Consider the following 27,866-nt stretch of genomic DNA (forward strand, 5'->3'; position numbering starts at 1 on the left):
TCATGTACACATCATTATAGCACTACACCCATCACTAGAATGCTTGCTTCCCTCCACCAGTGTCCCAAGGATCCTTCCCATTCCCCCTCAAACCACTGAGGGAGTTAGGTTGTTATGTGCTGCTTGCTTTCTTTTCTACCTGTCTTAACCCAGTGACAGGTAAGTTGTGTGAGATATGGTGAGTATAGCTGTGTGGAGGACAGGTGGAGGTGGTTTTCAAAGAGGCAGGATGAAGGGGTTGTTTGTGGAGGTTAATGTCATCTGGGATGGTGGAAGGGCAAGGAGAAGTGGAGGTGGTTTATTGTGTCATTTTCTTTAATGTCTTATGTCCCTATAGTTGAGAATTCCATAAATATATAGAAGAGGTACAGAATTATTGGGATTATTGGAAGCTTTAGATAGTGCTTGATGATTTTTTACTTCTTTCTGTAGAAGTGGCAAATAATGGCAAAAACATTTGAAGTGCCAATTATTGTTAAAATGTACTGAAATAAAAGAATAGGCCAAAGCAATGAACACAAATAGTGGCAAAAATATCTACTCTTCTGGAAGAAGAGCTGGTGCTATTCTTGAGGAATCTTTGCTTTTTGCAGTCCCTAGTTTAGTCTTCTAGGAAGAGTTGAATATAGGACTTGTTTTAATTTAACTAAACGTTTTACAAGGGCCAGAAGGATTGATCCATGGTTTTAGGCTTGCCTCAAGTGCTGGAAGTTTGGACAGAGAAGGGACCACTATGGCAATTACGTTGGGAAATGATCTCTCTGGATGGAACATGTGTGCTGAAAGTGGGTAAAGGACCAAACATGATGGCCTCAGAAACCATAGTGCCCAAAGAGGGGGAAGGGGAGGGGGGGGAGGGAGGAAGGGAGGGGGAGGGACAGAGGGGAGAGAGAAAACTTCCCACCATAGAAACGAGCTGGGGGTGGGTGGTGGCAGGAAGGATAGTGGGGACAGTGTGGGAAATGTACACTGGTAGAGAGATGGGTGTTCGACCATTGTATGACTGAACATTGTATGACTGAAACTCAGTTATGGAAGCTTGGTAATTATGTATCTCCTGGTGATTCAATAAAAAACAAAAAACTAAAGGTTTTACACACATTTTATTTATTTTTATATTTTATTATATTTTTTATTAGTGAAACACCATGAGGTACAGTTATAGATTACAATTTTTTGTGCTTGGCTTTCAGTTATACAATGATTGAATACCCATCCCTCCACCAGTGTCCATTTTCCACCTCCAGTGCTCCCAGTATCCCACCCCCCATCCCACCCCACCGCAGTGGCACTGTGTTCCCTTTTGTTTTCTCTCTCTTTTTGGGTGCTGTAGTTTGCAAAAGAGGCATTGAGTGGCAATCATGTTCGGTCTATAGTCTACTTTCAGCATGCATCTCTCATCCTGGGAGGATCCTCCCAACACCCTTTATTCGGTGTTCCCTTCTCTATCTGAGCTGCCTTTTAAACCACTGGCATGTACAGCTGGCCTCCACGCCATGGAGTAAACCTCCTGGTACTTACCTCCGCTATTCTTGGGTGTTAAGTCTCCTATTTTGTTACTTTATGTTCCCCAGATGAATGCAATCTTTCTAGGTCTCTCCCTCTCTGACTCATTTCACTTAGCATGATACTTTCCATGTAGTACCACTTGTATGTAAATTTCATGACTTCATCTTTTCTGACAGTTGCATAATACCCCACTGTGTAGATGTACCAAAGTTTCTTTAACCAGTCATCTGTTCTCGGGCACTCAGGTTTTTTCCAGATTTTGGCTATTGTGAATAGTGCAGCAATGAACATAGAAGTGCAAATATCATTCCGACTGTACTTCTTTGCCTCTCTGGGATATTCCCAGGAGTGGTGTAGCTGGGTCAAATGGGAGCTCCATTTCTAATTTTTTGAGAATTGTCCATACTGTTTTCCAAAAGGGCTGAACCAGTCGGCATTCCCACCAGCAGTGAAGGAGGGTCCTTTTCTCGCCACATCCGCGCCAGCACCGGTTGCTTCTGTTCTTTTGGATGTGTGCCAATCTCTGTGGTGTGAGATGATATCTCATTGTTTTGATCTGCATCTCCCTGATGATAAGTGATGTAGAGCATTTTCTCATGTTTACACACATTTTAAAATTTACTTTTTTCTCCAGGTTTTGTCAATGAACTCAGTGCAAATTCTATTGCATCAGTGCTGCATTCAAAATCGGAAGTAGAAAACATTTGTATTTCACCACGAAATAAAGAGGTAAGTCAAATGAGAGCTGACACAAGTTTACTATTTTATACATGAAATGTACAGGTAGTTGAGTAGTTTTTCATGTTTCATGTTGTAAATGAGTTTTTTTTTTTCCCCTTTTTGGGTCACACCTGGCATTGCACAGGGTTTACTCCTGGCTCATGCACTCAGGAATTACTCCTGGCAGTGCTCAGGGGACCATATGGGATACTGGGAATTTAAACTGGGTTGGCCGAGTGCAAGGCAAATGCCCTACCCGCTATGCTATTGCTCTAGTCCCTGCTGTAAATGAGTTTTACTGGAAAGTTCACAGCACATTGAAATGAAATTAAATGTTACCAATTTTCTGCAAAGTGGTTTACCTGTTTTCTTTACCACCTGCGGTCTATAATTTATCTCTTCTAGATTCAAAACATGTGTTTCATTTTAAATGTACAAAAAGAGATATTGCAAGATGTATTCCTTGAAAAGTATTAAAAGTATTTTTTTAACTTTTAACTTTTAATTTTTTTAACTTTTAATTAATTTTTCCAAAAAAATTAAATTTTTTAATTGCGTCACTGTGAGATACACAGTTACAAAGCTGTTCATGAACAGGTTTCAGTCGTACAAAGATCCAGCACCCGTCACTCCACCAGTGTCCATTTTCTACTTCCAGTGATCTCAGTTTCTCTCCCGCCACCCCTCCTCCACCGGGAAAAGTGTTAAAATTATTTAAATGAACACCCATGTGCCCATTTTTCAGTTGTTATTTCTGTGAGAAATAACATTCCATTCAAAGAATTTTGACTCTGAGCCTTCTCTTGCCCATTTTTTCTACAAAGACAGTCTTGAATTTTGTTTATTTTTCTCATGCTGTTACCATTTTTCGCCATGTTTGTATACCCTTCACTGTGAAGAAGTGCTGCTGTCCATATCTTCGGTGCCTTTTAGAAGGAATCATGAAACTCAGAGTAGTTGTCCTTGTGACTGAGATTTATTATAACCATACAAGCAGAACATGTTATGACATATGTATTTTTGTGGGTTTTTGTTCTTTGTTTTGTTTGGTCTATTTTTGGTTTGGGAGCCACTTACTATAGTGCTCATAGCTTACTCCTGGGTCTGCTCAGAAATCACTCCTGGTAGTACACTGGGACTATTTGGGATGTCAGGGATTGGACACCAGATGGCCACACAGATGCCAGCATCTTATCTGCTTTCTAACACTTTGGCTCCATTATTAGACATATAAAGGAAAAAGACATACCTGTCAGAATTTGGAGGAATCTGTATCAGGCTGCTTGTGCTCCTGAGGGGCTGATTACATTGTGATCCTTGCTGGGGCAGAGAAATGTAGAAATTGTGTATAATCTTTCTCCACGGGCGAGCCTTTTGTGACTTTTTTTGTGGTCTAATTGCATAGAGACTTTCCCCTTCAAATTCTCTATTCTCTGAAAGAAAAAAAGTTACTGTTATCATAAATCACATCGTTTATACAAACATTCTAAACAGGCTGGCATAACACGTACACCCGGATCAGTTGTTAAAGGAAGGAATGTTCTGAAAGCAAAATCTACAAATGTTAATCAAGAGTCAGCCCTCAAGGTAAAATCTCTAAGTGATCATATTGTTTAACTCTTCTTGCATAGAATAAATCTCTAAATGGAATCATTACATATTTGCCTTTTATTATTATTATTTTTTGTTAACTTGATGCTATTTATTCATTTATGCATTTTTTTGTGTTATTGTTGTGTGATGTAACTTAATTTTTCCAGTTTTCTTAGAGAATAGCTTTGTTATTCAGAGCAGTATTTCTTTGCTAGATTACATGAAACTTCACCTTTTCTAGATAACTCCAAATTGTTTTTTGTTACTGTTATTCGGGGGGGGGGGGGGGAGGGCATACCCGGTGGTGCTCAGGGCTTATTCCTCTCTTTGCATTCAGGGATCATTTCTGGCAGGACTCAGGACAGTGGTAGTTGCTAGAGATCAAAGCTGGGTTTGGGTTCTCCATGTGCAAGAAATACCTGATTTACTGGTCCTCCAGCCTCTCAATTTTTCTTTTTTTCTTTTTTTTGGTTATACCGGAGATTGCGGGGCTGGAGTGATAGCATAGCGGTAAGGCGTTTGCCTTGTGTGCAGATGGCCCGGCCAAGCTAGGTTCAATTCCTCTGCCCCTCTTGGAGAGCCCGGCAAGCTACCGAGAATATCTTGCCCGTACGCAAAGTCTGGCAAGCTCCCTGTGACGTATACGATATGCCAAACACAGTAACAACAAATTTCACGATGGAGACGTTACTGGGCCTGCTCGAGCAAATCGATGAACAATGGGAGGACCGGGACTGGACCGGGACTGGAGATTGAATGCCCTTCACATGCACGGCACTGAGGCACATCCTTGACCTCTACCAGCTTTTTTTCTAAAGCAGTTATTTAAGTATACAACTCCACCAGCTAACTTTAAAATTTGGTATATATTTTCATTTTACAAACAAATGTGTTATCTGAATTGATAATTAAGTGTAGTGGCTCTGTTGTTTTTCTCTTTTAGAGTCAGTGCCAGAAGTCACCCCCAAAATCAGTTTCAGTTTCTTCAAAGAATAAAAATGCCACTCTGCAGTTAACTGAAGGAATAGTTAATGCTGATAACAGTTCAGGTTGGTAACATTCCACATTTGCAGATATATGTGTATCTAGGTATCACACACACACAAGTGTGTGTGTGTGTGTGTATTGTATATATATATATATATATATATATATATATATATATATATACTGTAAACCCATACACACACAATGTATGTAGAAGTGCTGAAGGGTTCGTATGTTTGAGCAACAAGGTAAAGATCAGCAAGGCAAAGTAAGGCAGAATTGTGAAAGTCTATGATTAGTGATTCTTTTTCCCTTTTTTCCCTTCCTCAACATATGCCCATTCAACTATATGCGCTGGTTAATTTAAAAACTTTATTTGTATTTAGAAGGAAATTCTGGAGCAAGATAGTACAAACTTTATTTATTTATTTTAAATTTTTTTAGTGAAACACCATGAGGTACATTTGTAGACTTACAAATTTTTGTGCTTGGGTTTCAGTTATACAACCATTGAGTATCCATCTTTCCATCAGTGCCCATTCTCCGCCACCTCTGTGGCAGGGCATTCCCCTTTGTTCTCTCTCTCCTTTTGGGTGTTGTGGTTTGCAATAGAGGCATTGAGTGGCAGTCATGTTCGGTCTATAGTCTGCTTTCAGCATGCATCTCCCATCCTGGGTGGATCCTCCCAACACCCTTTATTTGGTGTTCCCTTCTCTATCTGAGCTGCCTTTTCCTCAGCATATGCGGCTGGCCTCTAAGCCATGGAGCAAACCTCCTGGTACTAATCTCAACTATTCTTGGATGTTTATCTCCTATTCTGTTACTTTATATTCCACAGATGAATGCAGTCTTTCTATGTCTGTCCCTCTCTTTCTGACTCATTTCATTTAGCATGTTACTTTCCACATAGAACCACTTGCGTGTAAATTTCATGACTTCATCTGTTCTAACAGCAGCATAGTATTCTATTGTGCAGATGTACCAAACTTTCTCTAATCAGTCATATGTTTTTGGAAGGACATTTGATTGATTCTAATATTGTTATAATTAAAAATTGGGAAAAAATTACTTATATCTTCATTTTTTTTTCTAGGTCAGACTCAAGATGTTTGTGAGAAAATTTTGGCAACTAATGTTGGTTCTAAACATAACCATGACTCGAGAAGAATGTCAAAGAGAAATAGAAAAGACCATCATGATGAAGACAAAGAGAAAGAGGAATTTTATTTATCTGTTGGGTCACCTTCTGTTATTTTGAATATAAAAACATCTGCTTTAAAAAATGCTCATGTATCTATTGACCAGAAGAGAGAGGCCTACACTTTTGAAAATTCCGTAAATAAGCTGTCTTCAAGTACAGCTTTTCTTAAAACCAAAAAAAGGTGACTATTCAAGTATATTTTTTTGTGTATTTTACACTACTGAGATGTTTTACTGTGAGAACGACATCACAGATGTTCATGAAACACTTAAGTAGCACATGATAAGTTTATACTCGGTAAGCAGGACCTTGAAGTGTACTTTAGACAAGTTGGGGATGTTTTTGTTTGGGGGCTACAGCCAGCGATACTCAGGGGTTGTTCCTGACTCTGCACTCAGAAATTACTTATGGCGGTGTTTGGGGGACCATCTTAGATATTGGGATAGAACATGGGTCAGCTACGTGAAAGGCAAGCACCCTACTTCCTGTACTATCTATCCAGCCCTGGGTAGGGGGTTTGGGGGTAGGGGAAGGGGAAAGGTTTTTATTTATTTATTTATTTTTATTATAAATAAATAAATGAGGCACAGTTGTAGACTTACAAAGTTTTTGCTTTGGTTTCAGTTATACGATTGAGTACCCATCCCTCCACCAGTGTCCATTCTCTACCACCACAGATCCCAGTATCCCTCCCACCCCCCATCTCCCCATCCCACCCTGCCTCTGTGTCAGGGCATTCCCTTTTGTTCTCTCTCCTTTTGGGTGCTTGGTTTGCAAAAGTGGCATTGAGTGGCAGTCATGTTTGGTCTATAGTCTACTTTCAGCATGCATTTCCCATCCTGGGTGGATCTTCCCAGCACCCTTTATTTGGTGCTCCCTTCTCTATCTGAGCTGCCTTTACTCCTAGAGTGTGCGACTGGCCTCCAAGCCATGGAGTAAACCTCCTGGTACTCCTGGTTCTCGGGAACGGGAAAGTATTTAATAATTTATATGGGAATTTTTTTTCCCCCTGGGAATAGAGGAGGTTTTTTGGGTAAATTTCAAAGAGAAACATTTTGTATTTTGTTATTTTTAATAGCAGAGTAATTATGTATCAAACCATTTCTAGGTCAGGAAAGATTAGCATGCTAAGATGAGTTGTAGTAAACCCAGGCCCTTTTCTGTGTCTCTCCCTGAGGCAGAGTAGAGCTGAGAGGTAGTTGAAGAAGCTAAGCTGCTTTTCTTGCAGAAGGCCGGGGTTTGTTTACCAGCATCTTGTGGTCCTGCAATACCTACCTCTGGAAAAAAGGCAGGACCTGTTCAATGAGTATAGTTTCTGATTAGGTACTTGTGTGAGTCATAGAATCAAGAAATTAAGTTCTGGCTAGAATTTTATTATTTAAATTGTAGCATGTGATTTAGGATTAAGAACAATAGTATCATCAAGAAATTTCTTAGAAATAAAATAATTTCAGCCCCCACCATAGTCCTAGTGAGTCAATCTGTATTGTATTGATTCTCCAGATGGTTCACATTTATACAAAATTCTGGAAACCATGCTTTAGTGGTACACATTTCTTGGTATATAGTTTTTAACCAGTATTTTCTCTCACTTCTAAAAAGTGGGAAGTGCAAAATTTAATTGATCTTAACATTTTACTTGTATATTTTGGGCTAAAGTCACCATTTATAAATCTAAAGTCCTGTAAGAAATTTTGTAAGTAGTGTCTCTTATCATTGCAGGAAAACATTGCTCAACAAACTGGGAGCATTTAACTTGCCTTTCTTTCAATCTCTTAGACTAAACTTTGAAGATAAAGATGTTTCAGAGAAAAAAGAAATGGAGAATATAGTATCCGAAGGACCACGACAAAGGACACTGTCAGGAAAATCTCAGAAAACAGTGCAAAAGTTAGAGGATGAAAGTCAGCCACAAACTACAAAAAGTTTTTCAGCTTTGTTTTTAGAAACTGTTAGGAAAACAGGTAAAGCCAGGTGAGTCATTAAGAAAACGCTCTTTGAGACATTTTTCTTTCACATTGTATAAACATTATCCAAGGTTTCTTAATAGTATTTAACATTAAAAGTGGATTTTGACACAGTTCATTTGAAATTATGCTTCAGCCATGAGGGTATTTTTTTTTCTAACTTATAACTCGCTGAATCATTTATAAGTAAGATGCTAAATTCGATGTGAAAGAAAATGTATTTATTTAGCTTTTATTGCTTTTACACATCACTTCTAATTTGTATCATAATAAAGAATGTAGGCACAACAAAACAAAAATAAAATATAATTCTTAATAGTGAAACAAAGGAACCCAGATATATTCTATTGCAAAACAGTGCCTACATTCTTTATTATGATGCAAATGAGAAGGAAGTGATGAGTAAAAGCAATAAAAGCTAAATAAACACATTTTCTTTCACATCTAATTTAAAATAGAACAGAGGGTCCCACACTGATTTAGGTCTGCCTCTCTTTTTTTTTTTTTTAATTTATTTATTGAATTGCTGTGGGAAAAGTTACAAAGCTTTCAGGTTTAGGTCTCGGTCATGCAAATATCAATCACATTTTCCTTTACCAATACTTATTTTTCACCACGAAGGACCCCAATAAACCCCCCCACCCCCCCCCAATGCCTGTGGGGCAGATGAATTCTAGTTAACACTCTATCTACTTTGATTAGCTTCATTGTTTCGATAAAAGTTGCACCATTATTATTTAGACTTTACCCCCCCCCCGAAATCAGCCATGCTGAAAAAGCATTGTGAAATGATTTGCTTTCTACAGCTGGGTTCAAGAATTAAGTGATGTCGCAGTTTTGGATTTCTGCTATTTTGTTTATTAACCCTGGAAGTATTTCTACTGAGAGTCAGATGATTAAGAAATTGGTTTCTGTGCTTCTGGGGCCGTGGTCGTGCCGGAGAGCCGCTCGTGGGGGGCAACTGGTGACCTCGGTAGGGCGTGAAGGACGGGCCGGACCGCCCCCCCCCCCCCCATGAAGTTTCAATCGCGCCCCCACCTCTGGCTCAGACCTGCTCTCCACAAGGCTCCCATGCGGCCGCCATCTTTCTTTCCAGAGACTGCCTCTCTTTTTTAGAAAGAAAAAATTACTCCGCTCCCCTGGAAATCTGTCTTCTATAATAGAATCAACAGAAAGTGGACCTCCCAATCCCCCAGTTGTACAACCACCCCACACCCCATTCTTCCAGTTGGATCCCTTCTTCCCAGTCATGTCCCTCCCTTTGTGAAAGATTTCAACTCATCCCAGTAGTTCAGTTTCTGGTTTGTTAACAGATATGATTGCTGTTGTCCCTGATTTGCCCATGTCCCTTTTTCTTTTCCTGTGCCATCTCCATTTGGGGGGAGGGGGACTCCAGTTTGGCACTCAGGAGGCCCAGGAGCCCCTCCTGGCATTTCGTAACAGTGGGCTGTCAGGAGACTCTGATACTGGGGCCTGACCTGGGGTTGAGCACACACCGGGCAAACACCTTAACCCTTGTCTTAGCTCTCCAGCCCGTGCTGTTGTTTTTTGTTAAATTTTAAACTTTCTTAATTATGTTTAAAAAATACTATTAGAATACTACTTCTTAGCATGTTTATAACATCAGGGATTATAGAAGTAGAGAAGGCATATCATAATCTTTTTGAACATCGTAGCAAATAGGTTAATCTAATTTTTCTACTATAGTTTCATTTTTAGTGCCTTTAAATTTTTATTTAACTAATTAACTATGCTTGTTTCCATAGTTAAATCGGGAAAAGGGGCTAAAACAAAAGTTTGTATGGTACCTTTGGAATTTGGATGTTTATTTGAGTTTTTGCTTTTTAATTTCTACTTTAGTCTGTAGATAGCACATAGTTCTTTTCATTGCAGGAAAGAAAATGAGGGGCAGAGAGATAGTACAGTCGGTAGGGTGCTTGCCTTGCATGCAGACCAGCCTTTATACTTTGCACCATGTATGGTCCCCTGGCCTCTCTAGGAGTAATCTCTGAGCACAGAGCCAGGAGTAAGGCCTGAGCCCTGCTGGGTGTGACACACCCACCCCTCAAAGGGAGGTAGGGAGAGAGGGAGGGAAGGAGGAAAATTAAAATGAGTTTGGATTACTACTCTTTGACTAAATTCTTCTCTAGAAAGTATTCCCAGTTTATTGGAAGAGTTGCTGTTTAATCTTACATGCTTACCTTTTAAGATATACTTTGTTGATTTTCTTTTACACATTTATAATATGTACATATTTCTAAACATAACAGTTTCTACACATTTATAATACATATGAAGATGCAGATATCTAAATTATTCAAACTTAGAAAGTGTTTCACATACTTGAGTTCCCTCCTTCCCTCCCTCCCTCACTCCCTCCCCCCTTCCTTCCTATCTTCCTTCCTCCTTTCCTTCCTTCCTTCCTTCCTTCCTTCCTTCCTTCCTTCTCTTTCTTTTTCTCTCTCTCTCATTTTTTTTCCTTTTGGGCCACACCTGGCAGTACTCAGGACTTAATCCTGGGCTCTGTACTTCAGGATTACTCTCGGCAGGGCTTGTGAGTCCCTGTGGAATCCTGCAGATAGGCACGTGCCCTGCCCATTGTACTGGCACTCTGGAACTAATAGTGTTTTCTTAAAATACTAAGTATATTTGAAGGTATCTCACTCATAATCTTATACTCATTTTTTGAGGTGAAGAAATTTAGGCTCTGAGTCATCTATTATATAAATTTATGTATGTTTATAAAATAATAACATTCATTTTTTGACTGTCAATATATTATATTTAATTACTGCTGAGTTTCATTCTTTTTTGGCCAGGAGAGTGCACCTGGAAGATTTTAGGACTTACTTCTTGCTCTTTGTTCAGGGATCACTCCTGGCAGACCTGGGGGACCATATGTGGTTCTGGGGATTAAACCCAGATTGGCTGCATGCAAGACAAATGCCTTATCCATTGTACTGTCACACTGGCCTCTGAGTTTCATCTTTTTATAGATATATAAAATGCATGATGGAATACTAGATCAATAGATGTCTTTAGTTCCTTCAAGTTCTAGATTTTTGTGATCCCAGTAGTATTTAAATGAATGTGATCAGTTATAAAAATGTAGAGGGGGGAAGATATTTATAGGTAAGGGAAAATTATTATGACATGAACTGTACTTTAAAATATATGAAGAATTTATTTCCTAAATATGGTTGATAATTTTTTTTCTCTAGGGAAGGGGTAAAAGCTTTACTGTTGTTAGTTATTATTTCTTATAACTTCTGTTTTAGTCCTGTTAACTGTGTAGTAAACGCACCACCTCATTCAACTCCTGAAAATGATATGAAGCTGTTAGAGGATGAATTTTTAATTGATGAATCAGACAGAAGTTTTGCTTGTCAATCATGGATTACTATACCTCGGAAGACTGAGCCTCAGAAACAGTGTACAGTGTCCCCTGCTGAGGGCACTGTTGCCTTCAGTCATAGTAAAAGGACAAGAGAAAAACAGCCCAGATCTGCCACTCTGCCACACGACTCTCCTGCTAAAGCTCATCCAAGAGATAAATCTCAGCCCTCTGAACCAAAGAAATTGGGTAGGAATCATGCTTTGACAGATGAAATGGAAAATAATTATAGATCTGAGAAATCTGAAATGTATTCTGAAGATGCGAATAAAGTATCTGAAAGGAAAAGGACACAAAACCAGAGAAGCAGTTTTAAAACCAGTATAGTTGAGCAGGTTGATATGAAACAGACTGAAGATAAAAGTAAAAATAGGTCAAATATCACCCAAGACAAATTAAAGAGAAAATCCAACATAAATGTGGAAGAATCTGAAAACATGAGCAGTGATCATATTTCACCAAAACAGATGCAGCCTGTGGGTAAGTCCTGATATTAAATGTAGCTGTGAACATTATTCTATCACTTTGTATAATACTGCTCTTTACTTTGGGGAAGGAGGCAAAGAAAACTTAATTGTACAAAGCCTATGCAGTCTTTTCCAAATTCTTTGTTTTATACATTAAATCAATTCTTGCTCATTTGAAACTTGTGTAGATTCTAAGATGGTAGCATATATAATAAGGAGAAGTAAAAGGGGAATCCTAATGCAAAAGTTAGGATTAATGGGGCTGGAGCGATAGCACAGCGGGTAGGGCATTTGCTTTGCCCGCGGCCGACCCGGGTTCGATTCCCTGGAATCCCATATGGTCCCCCGAACAACGCCAGAAGTAATTCCTGAGTGAAGGAGCCAGGAGTAACCCCTGTGCATTGCTGGGTGTGACACAAAAAGCAAAAAAGAGAAAAAAAAGGGTTAAAAAAGTAAGTTATAAAAGTTAAACTTCTGTTCCATCATTCACTCGTTTATCTTAATAAACATTAAGTATTATTAGGTACTAAATTACAAAGATTACTAAGGTATAACTTTACATTAAAAAAACTCATTCTGTTGGGGTCTGGATACCCATACATAAGTATTTATGGAGGATGATGATGGATGATGGAGATACAGAGAATTATGAACTAATATAAGTATTATAAATGCTTTGTATTTGGGTCATATGATCATTTCTCATCCACACTGGTACACTTGAGGATACCAGGATGGTTAACACAAATTGAGATTCTTTTCTGCAGACTTGAAGTACTGGTTACCTTCCTTGTGCTGTCATTGTCTTGTGATTGAAGTTTGTAGTGATGGCAACCATGAGAAAAAGATCAGTTTATATTCTTTTTTCTTTTTAACCTGGCGATGCACAGGGGTTATTCCTGGTTCTGCATTCAGGAATTACTCCTAGCAGTGCTCAGGGGACCATATGGGATGCTGGGAATCGAACCCAGGTGAGCCACGTGCAAGGCAAATGCCCTACCTGCTGTGTTATCACTCCAGCCCCCAAATCAATGTATATTCTTGGTACTGGTTGTTTCGGTAATAGTGAAAAAAGAAACATTGGAAAGGTCGTGTTCCTTTCTGTTTCAACAAGAGTATTCAGTTTTCTTCTCTTGCCTCACCTCTTCATGTTGCCTTCTTTCCTGAATTGTGTCTCCCCCTTGTACATGCCCAGTCAGTAATGGAAGCTTTATCTCATTTTTAATTCTCTTGCCTTCCATCAATTTTTTCCTCTCCTAACTGCATTTTAAGAATATGTTGGGTCAGTTTGAGTATTTCAGGATGATTTCTGCCTCTTTGTTTCATGGCTTTTACCTTTAATCACATGGCAAAGTCTTCTGCCTTATAAAGTAACAATTTTATAGTTTTTGTCAATTAGTGAGTATTAGTGAAACACCATGAGTTACAAACTTTCATGCTTGCAGTCCAGTTACATAATGATCGAGTACCCATCCCTCCACCAGTGCCCATTCCCCACCACCAATGATCCCAGTATCCCTTCCACCACTTCCATCCCATCCCTCCCATCCCCCCCTGCCTCTGTAGCAGGGCATTCCCTTTTGCTCTCTCTCTCCTTTTGGGTGTTGTAGTTTGCAATAGAGGCCCTCTGCCTGTGTGGCAGGTTTCCACTTTACTCTCTCTCTCTCTACATTGATCACATTCAATATTACGACAAAAGACCCATCATTATTGTTTGGAATTTTCCCCAACAATCAGACCTGCCAAAAAGACATCATTAGATAATTTGTTTTCTATTGCTGAAATGAAGAGCTTATGATGTCGCTCAAAATCCAAAATTTTGGATTTCTGATATTTTAGTAATGTCTGGAGGGATTACTGCAAAAAGCCTCTGGGTTCTGTGGTTGGTTTATGTGCCTCTGGTATCATGGTCATTAAGGAACCAGAGGAGGCATTCGTGGGCAGCAATCAGAGCCTTGACAGGGTGGGGAGCAGGGCTGATTCCACCCCCCATCCCTTGAGGCCCTGCATGTCTCGTCACTGCTGTCCATTAGGCTCTGAAAGATGTTGGCCACCATGCTGCCGCCGTCAGGGGGAAAAGGTGGAGGGACAAACACCCTTCCCCTCTCGAGGCAGCATGGCGCCATAATTTAATGCACAGTCCAGATGCATTTCTGTTGGGCATTTTATTTTGCTCAAATTTTCCCACCACCATTTAAGCCTGCCTTCTAGGGACAGATGCTAGATCATTTACTTTCTTTTTTTTTTTTTTTTTTTTTGGTTTTTGGGTCACACCCGGCGGTGCTCAGGGGTTACTCCTGGCGGTGCTCAGGAAACCATATGGGGTGCTGGGAATCGAACCTGTGTCGGTCATGTTGGCTGCGTGCAAGGCAAACGCCCTACCCGCTGTGCTATTGCTCCAGCCCCAAGATCATTTACTTTCCATTGCTTGCATTGCATATCAGGAAAGATTGCGTGGCCACATAAGCGGCTGCGCAGTTCAAAAGAATAGTCCTGGTGCCCATATACCAGAGCCTTGCTTGTAGAAGCTCATGGTCGTCAGGATTCCATCTGGAGAAGGCGGAGAGATTGCAACTGCCCCATCTGGAACTTCCCAGCGATATTGGCTTGGTATGGGGCCCAGAGAATTCTCCTGGTATTGAGGTACCCGCTGGCCAGATTTCTTCACTGCTGTGTGCGGCAAGATGGCGCGGGGTGTGGGTTGAGGGTGTGACTTCCAGGATCGGGATGACTGGGAGCCGGGATAGAACTGCCCAATCCAGCACCCCCATGCAGTTCTGAAGAATAGTCCTGGTGCCCACATACCAGAGCCATGCTTGTAGAAGCTCATGGTCGCCAGGATTCCATCTGGAGAAAGTGGGGAGACTGCACCTGTCCCATCTGGGACCTCCCGGTGATATTGGCTTGGTATGGGGCCTGGAGAATTCTCTGGATATTGAGGTGCCCGCTGGCCAGGTTTCTTTACTGCTATGTGTGGCAACATCGAGTGAGAACATTTTAGCATGTCATTGTCTGCCAGTCATACTAGCGTAAGTCAGTTGGGAACTTGTGGGGATATCTTAATCAGCAATTGAGACATTGTGTTTGGTTTTCCTCCTACCACTATGCAACCTGTCAGTAATTTAAAAATCATCTTTACTATAGAAATTTTTACTTGTGGCGATTCTCTAAATAGCCCATTCTAATCACTTCCAAGGTATTGATTGACACTGTTATTAACACAGTGTTGCTAAAGTAGATTCTTTGCCTCTTGTTTTAAACATGATTAAGTTCTCTGTATCCCAAATTAATGTTTTGCCAAATATTATAATTTATTTTCAAAAGAATGAGCAGATATTGCTATAAGGTGTCTTGATGTAGCTTTGCTTATTTCATCCTCTACCCTTGTAGAGGTTTACTTTGGAAAATTACTGAATACAGTGCTTTTTACTTGCATGTATAGTTCAGTTCCTTGAGGGTATCGATAAAATACTGATTAATAAATTGACTTTGTAAGTCTGAAGTGTGACTTCTGTAATTCCAAAGATTCTGTAATTCCAAAGTTTTTCAGGTGATTGATAATTCAGCTGATATGTAAATTATACTTAACAGATTAATTACTACTTAATTACTGATTTTGTGAGTCTTAAAAGGCAATAATTAACTTCTGATTTTTTATTTTTCTTTTGGGACTTTGGTAAGTAGTTGGAATTTTTCCTTTTCAGAATGTACTTATTTAAAGTTTTTTCCTAAGGAACATTTGCTATCAGCAGAGTAAAAGTTTGCATTTAATAGAATCGAGTTAGTAATCTCATTGAGAACAACTGTTAGAAAACAGAAATGGAAGTCTACAGGATAAAATTAAGAAATTCCTATAATTAGGATTTTCTTTTAATTTGTTGTGATTTTTTTAAACTGTTGGTTTACCAGGTTGTGAATAATTTTTCTGGGTTTCTTTTTCAGGAAGCAAGAAAAGCAAGACAAGTGTTCCTTTCTCAAAAAATAAGAAGAAAGAGAGAAAGGATAAGGCTAAAAGGGAACATTCTTCAAATAGATCCAAGTTGAACAAACTTGCACCTGAAAAAGACAGTTTTACTCTCACTCGAAGTCGAAGGGTTTCCAGGCAGCCTTCTGATTGGTGGGTGGTAAAATCAGAACAGAGTAAGTATTTGGGGATACAAGGGATAAGAAGCAGGCTAGGAAGAACCATAGCTCCTGAGTGGTGCTCGTGTGACCCTGGGTTCAGTGCTTGCTTAGGCTTGAGTATGCAGAGCTGACTGTGGTCTTGTTGGTGCTTGGGGGATTGAGGGTCACTAACTGAGGGTCACTCCTGGTTGTTAGCTGTTATGGGGAGGATGTGCAGGCCCCAGGTTTGAACTTGGTCCCATTGGGTGCATTAGCACACTGTCCTGACCACTGAGCTCGCTCTGGCCTCCAAAGTGTTTTTAGTTTAATTATGGTGGATGCTCATAAAAAATCATTCTATTCAATGATTTGGTTTGTTTTGATTTATAATCCTACTCTTCGGAAAAAATCCCCGGTCAAAATTAAAGTCAGCTGATCAGTGGAAGTATTATTTACTAGAATGATATAGATGCCAGGCGTTGTTGCTTGATAATTATGCTCATGATTCTGATTTATTGTAGTGAAAGGTAAGAGCAAAATCAACCTTCTTGAGAAAAGTACATAGACAAAACCTGAAGGAAATTGAATATAAACTTCCAAGATCTCTGACTCAGAAGTGGATTTACACTCTAGCACTAAGTTGTAACAAATAAATGACAAGTTGTTTGTCAGGGATAAGTAACTTGACAAGTTGATTATTTTGGATAAATAATGTAGGATTTCTATTGAGAAAGATCAGTGAGGTGCCATTTGCTTAAAACATACAATTCCAGACTCTGAAAGAGGCAAATATCCAGTTTAAAACTTTTTTGCACAAGTATACATTAAAGGATGCTTATTGCTTAGGAATTAATAACCTTACTCAGATTTTAAGCGTTTCCTAAGTAGGTGCTCCTGCCCCCCTGGGGAACACTGGAAGGGTTGAGGTGGTGGTGGTAGGCTCAGGTACAGTGTGAGAGAAGAGATGTGCTTTCTGTGTTTTTGTTTTTCAAGTTAAAAACGTGTGTTTCCAGGGAGGCACAGGATATGTTTTGAAAACAGCGTAGTATGTGCAATAAATTGAAAACCTTTGCCCTGTAACATATGCTTACCAGTACCTCTGCCTTATTAATTTGTGAGGATTAAAAGAGATTGACATAATAGGAGGTAGTATATACTGAAATATTAACTTTTACTGTTAAGTAGTCCAGAAAATTATCAGGTTGCCTGAAACTGAACTGTGTTAAAATGAGCATTTTAAATAAATGGGTAAGAAAAAAATTTTACACTCATGGGATATTTTATTGAGCCAGATAATCTGGATAAATATTATGCTGACTTGAAGTTATCATTGAATTCTTCAGATCTTGATGTTGGCAGTTCTCCAGTAAATGAGTTGCCTGTGCAACACAACACTAGACAAAAGCCTGGTAACAAAGCAGAAGACTCATCCAGGAGTGTTGGGAAAAAATCCATTCCACACAAAAGACTGAAGAAAGATACTCTGCGCAGCTCAAGACCACAGAAAGTTTTAGATGCTAAAGACTCTGGAAAAATTTCTCATCATGATGAAATTTCTAATTGTTCCCAGAAGTCATTGGAAAGTAAAGACCTGGCCGAGGAGAAAAATTTTCAACATGCAGAGTAATGTCTGTTAATGTGTATAATATAATCAGTACTTTGATCACTCAGTGTTTGATAGTCAGATTTTGTCACTTAACCATTGGTAGAGAAGAGATAGTATTAGCATAAAAGCCTCTGCTGTCTGATAGATGTGGTAGTAAATTCAGGCTCTGGAATATATGATAGTACATGGGATGTGGATGTCAACTAACTACAGTACTCTACTCTTTGTGACAGAAAACTTAGCATCTTAGTAAATTTTCGGGGTGGGGGGGAAGGGGGGATGTCTCATCTAGTGCTCAGGGATAACTCCTGGCTCTGCACTCAGGGATCACTCCTGGCAGGCTTGGCAGAGCATTTAGGGTGCCAGGGATCAGACCCTGATGGGTTGCATGGAAGGCAAGGGCCCTGTCTGCCTTACACATTTTGAATGCCAGGTATTATGTGTTGAGCATTTGCTAGACTCTTTCAGTGAATTTTCATTCATCAATCTAGTGTGATGAGTGTTGTTTTTATAAATTTTACTTTTTAATTAAATTATTTTTTGGCCATACCTATTGGTGCTTAGGGGTTTACTTCTGGCTCTGCACTCAGAAATCACTTCTAGTTGTGCTTGGGGCATTTTTTTGGGATGCTAGGATCAAACCTGGTTTGACCACATGCATGACAAGTCCCTTACCCTCAGTACTTCTCTCTCCAGCCCCACGGAGTTGCATTTCTAAATTGAACTAATAACTCTGTAATATACCTTCTTTTTCATGGAAGGTTATTAGCGGATAAGAGATAATTCAGGAGTTGATAGCTAAGAAAGCCTATTTGGAGTTTGGAGAGAAGGGAAACATATGGGAAGAAGTGGGGGGAAAAATACTAATCCAAAGATTCTATAAGCTCTCCTATGTCTGTAGCACTGTAGCATTGTCTTCCCTTTCATCGATTTGCTTGAGCGGGCAACAGTAATGTCTCACAACAAATTGTGAGACTTGTAGTTACTGTTTTGGCATATTGAATACATCCTGGGTAGCTTGCCAGGCTTTGCTGTGTGGGCGAGATACTCTCAGTCGCTTGCTGGGCTTTCCGAGGGGGTGGAAGAATTGAACCCGGGTCGGCTGCGTGCAAGGCAAACACCCTACCCACTGTGCTATCACTCCAGCCCAAAGTGTCTATTATTTTTAAAACCCAGCTATATGATTAGAGACTTCTCCTATGTCATTGTAGCATTATTTTCAATAGCCAAGAACTGGAAACAACCTAAGTGCCTATCAACTGATGAATGGAGATCTAATATACGTATAGATAAACAAAAAGTAATACTATTGAGCTACAAAGAAAGATGAAATCCTCCTGTTTGCAACAGCATGAATAGACATAAGGGGATATTAATGCACTGTGAAAATAAGCCAGATGGAGTAATAGTATCATTTCACTCATGGTGTTAGAGATAACACACGAATCAATTGAATGAAACAATAACAAATGTTTGTTATAGTCAGTGGTATATGCCTTCATTGGTTGAAATGTAAATAAGATTTATGTAAGGAGCAGAGACGTAGTACAGGGGTTATGGCACTTGGCTTATGTAAGACTGACCTTGGTTTGGTTCTGTTTCTAGCCACACATATGGTTCCATGAGTACAGAACTTGGAGTAAGCCCTTAGTACTGCTGGATGTGGCCCAGCAACAAACAGAGTAAATGTAAACTTTTTTTTTTTTTTTGCGTTTTGGGTCATACCTGGAAATGCACAGGGGTAACTCCTGGCTCTGCACTCAGGAATTATTCCTGGCGGTGCTCAGGGGAACATATGGGATGCTGGAAATTGAACCTGGGTTGGCTGTGTGCAAGGCAAACACCCTACTTGCTGTGCTATCACTCCAGCCCCCATAAACAATTATTTTTAATTTTCACAGAAGTGAAAGCAGTTCAGAGGATCAAGCTAGAAGTATTGCTATACAAAGTGTTTATCTTCCATCTCAGACCAGTGAATGCATGGCACCATCAGAGTCTGACTCAGATTCTGGAGAGCCCCAGACTTCAGTTCTTCAGGAAAGGTATGAGTCTATTGTAAGGATAATGGGTTAGTTACCCATTGCTAAGTAGCATACTCCAGAAGAATACTTTTAATTTTGCTAATGGCTTCCATACACTTATTGTTTGACTGGTGATATGAGTCAAGTCTAGAAGAAGCTAAATATCCTGGCTCAGACATTCACTGAAGGTGTAGCAGTGGACGGTCATGGTCACGGTCCTCCCGTTGTTCATCGATTTGCTCGAGCGGGCCCAGTAACGTCTCCAATCATGAGACTTGTTACTGTGTTTGGCATATCGAATATGTCACTGGTAGCTTGCCAGGCTCTGCCGTGTGGGCGACATAGCCACTTAATTTGCATGTCTTGGAAGACTAGAGTGGAACTGGAAGATACACTTCAAAGGTGACTTGTTCACATGACCTATTGGTTTGAGATCCCACTTACTTTTTTTTCCTCCCAAGTTTTTTTGCCATATTCAGAGGGGTGCTCTGGGATACTGATGGTTTATTCCTGGCAGTGTTTGGAGGACCATATGTTGGCTGTGTGCAAGGCACACATCTTACCCAGTGTACTCTCTCTCTGGCTCGAACCAATTTTCTAATAATGTCTGAAATATGATGTATTTTTTTAAAGTATGGTGAATTATTAGCATTTCAGACTTTCGTGGGATAACTTGCTTTACAGTTTGAGGAATAGGACCACTAGGCCTGTCCTGCAGTGCCAGAGATTGAGCCCGAGTTGACTGCTCCTAAGGCAGCACACCTTAACTGTGCTACTCCCACTCTGGCCCTTGCATTGTTTTTTAAGATGCACTAAATTATTTGTAATTTTATGATAATTTATTGCTTTTCAAAGAATGTTGAATTGACTTCAAAGAATGTTGAATTGACTTCAAAACTGATCTAAAAGTTATTTTTAAAAAATTTGTTTTTTTTTTTTTGATCACTTCTAGTGGTGCTTACACTACCATGCAGTGCTATGGAGCAAGGCAGGGGATTCTTCACATAAAGCGTATGCTCTAGCCCTTAGAGCAAAGGTTATAAAATTCAGTGTCACTTTTGACAGCTTGGGATTTAGTTGTATAGAGTTTGTAATATGCAGCAGGTATGTTTTTGGTGATCTGTGAGTATGCTTTGGTGACCTAAAGTAAACCATTTTTTTTTTTTAATAAAAGGGAAACTTCTGGTAGTTTCTTTAGAAAACTAGGATACATTAGAGAAAGAGGGAGAGAGAGGAAGAGAGAATGTATATAAATATATATATGTATGTGTATAGAGAGATATATGCATATTTATATTCTAATTTTGTACTTTTTTTTAAGTGGACCTTCTAGGATCAAGAATCATGTAATGTCTGCAAAGAATGATTCTGATGTGGATGATAAAGAAGCTTTTGAAAGTTCTGGTGAGTTATTGTGTATTTTCTGCGTTTTTTTTTTAACAGTTTTGATTTTTATGTCATTATGTGTAACAAGCTATTCTGTGCCTCATTAAAATTTTTACCAACTCCTAATGTGTATGAAGTGCCTAGTTTTTCTTTTTTTTTCTTTCATTTTCTCATTTTCTTTTTCTTTTTTTCTTTTTTTTTGTTTGTTTGGTCACATCCAGCTATGCTCAGGGGTTACTTCTGGTTCTGCACCTAGGCTCCTAGAGATGCTCGGGAGACCATATGGGATGGCAGGGATCAAACCCGGGTGAGCCACATGCAAGGCAAATGCCCTACCTGCTGTACTGTCTCTCCAGCCCAAAGTGTCTATTCTTTTTAAAACCCAGCTATATGATTAGAGACTTCTAAGACATTATACCTAACTGCAAGAGAAGGGGAAAGAGAAGAATGAGAGAGATGAATGAGTCTTTTCTGTGATAGAGAATATAATAAAATAATTTATACTTAATATACCTACTCTAGCATTTTAAAATGTTGAGCTAATATGGATATAAATGAAGCAAGAGGAACCATGTGCTTATGATTATTGGAGCTGAATGATAGATCAAATTCATCATCATTTGTCTCTATTTTGAGTGTATTTAAATATTCCAAATAAAGTTTTTAAATTATCTTAAAGAAATTTTCTTAAAACTTTCATTTCTCTAAAGAGTTGGGTGTTTGTAATATAATTTATTTTCCATATCTATAATTCAGTTTCCTTTCATATTGCTTTTCTTCTTATGGATTTATCTTAACTGTTTTTCACCTTTAAATTAAATGCTTTATGTATTTTTCCTTTTTATTTGATTATGAAAAGGCAAAAATTTTTCCTGAATTAATTTCATAGTAGGGTATAGTGTTGGTGTGTGTTTGTACAACTACCAGTGAGCTACATTTAAGAAAAACCCATGTGTTTATGTGTCTGTATGTTTTGTTTGTTTTGTTTTTGAACCACACCTGGTGTTACTCAGTGTGTACTTCTAATTCTGCTCAGGGATCACCCTGCAGGGCTCCTAGGACCCTATATGGTCATATATGGTGCTGGTGGTCTGCTGTATTGTAGCCCTTATACTATCTTTCCTGCCCCTGTAGCAATTTTGGTTTTTTTTTGTGTTGAACCCATACTTGGTGATGCTCAGGAATTATTCCTGGTGGTGCTCGGGTGCCCATATGGGATGCTGGGGATTAAACCCAGATTGACCATGTGCAAAGTAAGTGCATAGCCGCTGTACTCTCTCTCTGAGCACAATAGAAAATATTTTTTTGTCAGCCTTTATTCCGCAACAGTGAAAAGCAAAAGGAATAATGAAATGTATTGTCAAGTCAATTTTTATTTCAAATACTTATATTGAAGTGGTCACCAAGCAACATACAATGTTCATGAAATTATATCTTAAATTTTACAGATGACTCAAAGGTCAAAGGATTTAAAGAAGTCTCAGAAAACAAAATACAACATAAATTAGGTAAGATTTTTTTTTATAATATTTTTTCTAAATCATGTTTCTGAATATGAGTTTTCCTCAAGCAGGGAGAAATATTACTTGGATTAGTAGGTAGATTTAATAAGACTTGGTAGTTTTTTTGATTTTCACTGTAAATTATCATTGGACCCTAAGTTTCTTCATTGTCTGTAAACTGTCAGCCATTGGCTCTTTATCACATAGTTGTGAGCATTATGGTCACAGGTCTTAAACACATACTTGAAAAATTATAGAACATGTACTAAGTAGATGGCATTCTTAACAACTTTCCCTACCATTTTTATCCAGTTTCCTCCTAAACAGAACACCAGGTCGGCAGACTTGGCAGCTGTTGAGCTCATGGACAGATCACATTGAGGCTATTGAAACTCCAGAGAATGTCCAAAGAGAAATTTGTTAGTTAATATCATGTGAACTTCCACCTTTGTGTGATTAAAGTGATTTTTTTAGGCTCTGAGGCTGTGGTGTTCCTGTGATTGTATATACAGAACTAACTTGAGTAAAGTTCTCTTTAATAGCATCAGCCCAAACTCCATAATCTTTTATTTTGTAGGCTCATTTGAAGGGGGACAGGTATCTGGATGTAAATAATGCTTTTCTTGGAATGTAATGCTGATTAAGGTTAGTGGTAAGCAAAGAAATAAAAACATTATTGAGCAAAGGTTCCAGCCACCAGAGGGAGAAATAGCAAGCATAATAATAGGTCAATTCTGCTGTACTAGAGCTTTTGTAGTAGGTGGATAATAATTTTAATAGAAGTCACAATCAAGTGATGTTCAGGCTGCTATGTTATACCAGATAATAAACTCAAGTCTTGTACATGTTGACATGTGCGAATCCATTTGAACCATATCCCCAAACTCATACAAGAGTGTGTTTTTTTTTTCTTTTGTGGGGGGACACACCTAGCAAGGCTCAGGGCTTACTCCTGGCTCTACTCAGGCATCACTCTTGGTGGTGCTTTAGGTGTCAGGGATTAAAGGAGGTCGGCTGCATGCAAGACAAGTGCCTGACCTGCAGTAATCTTTCTTTAATCCCATTTATCAGTATTAATAAGAAATATAGACACTTTCAGAGATTTAATTAACGCATAGACTTTGTCGTACTAAAAAATGTACTACATACTATTTCATTTTAAAAAGCCACTAGATAAACTTAATGTAAAGATAGTCTGCTGAGAATTAAATTTAGTTGCTGATGTTGACATGAAAGAAATCCTTAGAGTAAAAATGACAAAAAGATGAAAATAATAAAAAAAAGTTAATGGAAATAACATATAGACAGCAGATAAAACATGCAAATAGAATTTCTTAAAAGAAAAAAAAATAAAAGGAAACAGAAACGTCAAGTAACTAGAGAAAACTTGTCTGGATTAAAGGTAGGCTTAAATCTGTCGTTTACATTTGTTTGCCTGTTGTCAGTCATTACTATTGAAAAAGAAACAACTCCAGATAAATGTGAATATCACTGTCACTGTTCCTGTCTTCCCGTTGTTCATCGATTTGCTCGAGCGGGCCCAGTAACATTGTGAGACTTGTTGTTACTGTTTTTGGTGTATCAAATATATCACGGGTAGCTTGCCAGGCTTTGCCGTGCTGGCGAGATACTCAGTAGCTTGCCGGACTCTACGAGAGGGGCAGAGGAATTGAACTCAGTTGGCCTGGTCAGCTGCATGGAAGGCAAACACTGTACCCACTGTGCTATTGCTCCAGCCCAAATGTGAATATAATTTTTACTAAATTTTGGACATTCCTAGCTTCTAATCATAAGAAGCAATATGTAAAGGGAAATAATGACTAGTACTGATATCACCTGTTACATCTGTGTAACACGAAAAAATAGTAATTATAATTATTTATTTACAGTACTGCCCACCAACACACCAAATGTTCGCAGGACAAAGAGAGTCCGATTGAAACCGCTGGAATACTGGCGAGGAGAGCGGGTAGATTATCGAGTAAGGCCATCAGGTAAAATTTAGTCTATTTTTAAATGCCTGACAGTAAAAGAAAGGATTGTTAAAGCTTTTATATATATGTTATGTACCAAACAGTGTTCTACACTTTTATATACTTTATCTAATTGTTACCTTAAAATGTGATCAGAATAGATTCCAATAGATTCAAATGCAGTTATTTTCTTGTCCCTCTGGGAACAATTTGAGGTGAGTATATTGCTTTAAATTATAGTGTTATTTGTTTCCTTTCTTTGATGATTTTATCTAAGTCAAAAAACTAAAATCACATGTAAATTACTGTACAAATTTCAAGGCTGGTCTTTGTGGGGTGTTTTGTTTGGTCTTTAAACTTCCACCAGGTGACTATTGGTCTAAAATAACAGATGTTGATTGGCTTTTTCCTCTCTGGAGAAGTTCCTGTTATCTCTGGAACATGTATCTCTTTTTCTGCCCTCAATTTTTTTTTTAAGTAAGTTTTTTTCTGTTAAACTGTTTGGCCCATATATATGGCCTGAGGAATAGAATACAGCAGGTGTGGCACTTGCCTTGCATTTAGCTCCTTGGGTTCAATCCTCAGCATCTTGTATGGTCCCCTGAGCCCACCAGTAGTGATCCTTGAGAGCAGAGCCAAGAGTATGCCCTGAGCAGTGCTAACTATGGCCCCCAAACCAAAGAAATACAAGAAGCAAAAAGAGATTGCCAATCATGTTTCATCAGCACTTTGAGATTCAGGATAATAGATATAAAAGTGAAATCAGTTAATAGTTCTATTGTTTGACTAGCTCAGTGTTGTAATTTAAAAGAAAATTTTAAAGAGTTTTGTTTCAACCTTTTTACTTTCCCAAATATGATACTTTGCCTTTGTCTTTGTTAAATTACAGGAGGATTTGTGGTTGGTGGAATACTGTCCCCAGATGCAGTACCATCTAAAAGGAAGACAAAAGAAAACACAGGAAAAGTCAACAAAAAAGATAATAGGAAAAGGATCTGTCTCGATGACGATGAAAGAAGTATGAACTTACTCCTGAAAATACCTTCTAGATTTTGTTTTAAATACCAGCGCTTTGAGAAGTATAATCTTTGCAAATTTTGAATTTGCCACTAAAAACTTCAAACATAATACTATAGGGTAAATTCACTTTTCAGAGTATACTAATTTTTTCTCCACATTTGGAAGTAAACCAATACTATTCTTTATTTTAAAAAGTTATTAATCACCTTATATAAAACATTTCCCCATTTACATTTTACCAGAATAAACTTGTGTTTTTCATGCCCTAACTATGGTTAAAATGAACACGATAAGGATTTTTTTCCTAATATATTGTGACATATATTGTATATTTTCTAAAAGAATACCCAGTAGTCTCTTTTAGAGCATATACAAAATATTTAAATTTTTGATGACTTAAGTTCCAAGTATGTTATAATAAGCACGTAGAAAGTTAAAACTTTACAATATTTGCTTCTATATTTGAATTTTGAATTTTTATCAGTGATCATTTATAACTATAAGAGATTATTATACCTCTGACTATTCACTATTACTTGTAACTTATCCATAAATGTATTTCATTCTGAGTATATTTAAATTTAAGAGAATTTTATTTTGTATTTCAATAATAATTCTTTTGCAGTTCAAAAATTAATTGAAAATTTGGCGATACAGCTAGGAGATCCTTTACAGCCAACTATGATAAAGGACCCAGAAACCAAAGAGAGTATACTCTTGGGTAAGATCAGGAGTTCATATTAAGGACATACTGCTGACTTGATCATAGGTCTACCTCCTTTCTTTTATTTCTTTTTTTTTCTTTTTCTTTTTCTTTTTTTTTGATGCCCTTGCAATAGAACAGCAGTAGGGTGTTTGCCTTGCACGCAGACAGCACGGCTGAGCTGGGTTCGATTCCTCTGCCCGTCTCGGAGAGCCCGGCAAGCTACCTAGAGTATCTCGCCTGCACAGCAAAGCCTGGCAAGCTCCCTGTGACTTATTTGATATGACAAACACAGTAACTAGTGTCACAATGGAGACGTTACTGGGTCTGTTTGAGCAAGTCGATGAAGAATGGGAGGACAGTGCTACCATAAGATACACATGAACAAAGCTGTTCATGCTCTTGTTTCAGTCATAGAATGTTCCAACACCCATCCCTCCACTAGTGCATATTTCCCACCACCAATGAACCCAGAATGCCTGCCTGCCTCCCTCCTTCTCTCTCTCTCTCTCTCTCTCTCTCTCTCTCTCTCTGTCTGTCTGTCTCTCTCTGTCTCTCTGTCTCTCTGATTTTTTAAAATTTATTTTTATTTTTTAATGAAACACTGAGGTACAGTTACAGACTTAAAACTTTCGTGCTTACATTTCAGTCATACGATGATTGAGTACCCATCCCTCTACCAGTGACCATTCTCCACCACCAATGTTCTCGGTATCCCTCCCCCCCACAACCACCCCCACCCTGCCTGCCTCTGTGGCCGGTGCATTCCCTTTTACTCTCTCCCTCCTTCCTTCTCTCTCTCTCTTTCTCTCCCTCTCTCTCTTTCTCTCCCTCTCTCTCTCTTTCTCTCCCTCTCTCTCTTTCTCTCCCTCTCTCTCTCTTTCTCCCTCTCTCTCTCTCTCTTTCTCTTTCTCTCCCCCCTCTTCTCCTGTATCTTTCCCCCTTCACTCTTTGTCTCTATCTCCTCTCTCTTCTCTCTCTTCTTTCCCCTTCCATTTTGGCATTTGGGGCATTATGGTTTGCCACACAGATACTGAGAAGTTAACATGTTTGTCCCTTTACCTGCTTTCAGCACGCAGTTCTTATCTAGAGTGATCATTTCCAATTATCACTGCCATAGGGGTTCCTTCTCTATCCCAACTGCCTTCTCCTTCAGCACCTGAGGCATGCTTCCAACCTGGACTAATCATCCTGGTTTGTGTTTTTACTCTTCTTGGGTATTGGTCTTGTACTGTGTTTTGTTATATCCCACAAATGAATGCAGTCATTTCTTCAGGGTTTTCTTATTTTGTGACATAAAGTTTCTCAGTAATTTCTGATGGTCCTTTGAATTCTGTGATTTCTGTTGTGAAGTCCTCTCTTTCATTTCTGATTCATTTTATTAGAATTCTCTATCTTTGTGAATTTTGTTAGTGGTTTATTGATCTTGTTGATTTTCTTAAAGAACTAGCTCTTGGTTGTGTTATTCTTTCAGGTTGTTTTTTGGGATTTCAGCTCACCTATTTCTGCTTTAAGTTTGTTATTTCCTTCCTCCTCCCTGGTATGTGCTCCTTTCGTTGGTCATTTTCCAAAATGAATTTTCCAAAAGGTTGTTTAAGTGGGTTCTTTTTTCCTTCCTGATGAATACTTTGTAGAGCATTAAACTTTTCTCTTAACACTGCTTTTGCTGTGTCCCACAAGTTTTGGTAACTCATGTCTTCATTCTCATTTGTT

The 27,866-nt window shown here is 38.7% G+C and overlaps 1 protein-coding gene across 1 annotated transcript in view; it reads left to right on the forward strand.

The window, feature by feature from the left end:
* The window catches only part of CENPC (centromere protein C), a 44,467-nt gene that overhangs the window by 6,126 nt on the left and 10,475 nt on the right, over nucleotides 1–27,866 (forward strand). The window contains exons 4-17 of the mRNA XM_056111405.1: nucleotides 2,144–2,238; nucleotides 3,724–3,816; nucleotides 4,766–4,871; nucleotides 5,903–6,191; nucleotides 7,790–7,984; nucleotides 11,256–11,851; nucleotides 15,781–15,978; nucleotides 17,286–17,565; nucleotides 19,450–19,590; nucleotides 20,891–20,973; nucleotides 22,404–22,463; nucleotides 24,347–24,451; nucleotides 25,320–25,448; nucleotides 26,076–26,171. Coding sequence (XP_055967380.1) covers nucleotides 2,144–2,238; nucleotides 3,724–3,816; nucleotides 4,766–4,871; nucleotides 5,903–6,191; nucleotides 7,790–7,984; nucleotides 11,256–11,851; nucleotides 15,781–15,978; nucleotides 17,286–17,565; nucleotides 19,450–19,590; nucleotides 20,891–20,973; nucleotides 22,404–22,463; nucleotides 24,347–24,451; nucleotides 25,320–25,448; nucleotides 26,076–26,171 — 2,466 coding nt within the window. The remainder of the gene's footprint in view (nucleotides 1–2,143; nucleotides 2,239–3,723; nucleotides 3,817–4,765; nucleotides 4,872–5,902; nucleotides 6,192–7,789; nucleotides 7,985–11,255; nucleotides 11,852–15,780; nucleotides 15,979–17,285; nucleotides 17,566–19,449; nucleotides 19,591–20,890; nucleotides 20,974–22,403; nucleotides 22,464–24,346; nucleotides 24,452–25,319; nucleotides 25,449–26,075; nucleotides 26,172–27,866) is intronic.

The sequence above is a fragment of the Sorex fumeus genome, unplaced genomic scaffold (assembly GCF_029834395.1).
Source record: "Sorex fumeus unplaced genomic scaffold, SorFum_2.1 ptg000013l, whole genome shotgun sequence".
Classification (NCBI taxonomy): Eukaryota; Metazoa; Chordata; class Mammalia; order Eulipotyphla; family Soricidae; genus Sorex; species Sorex fumeus.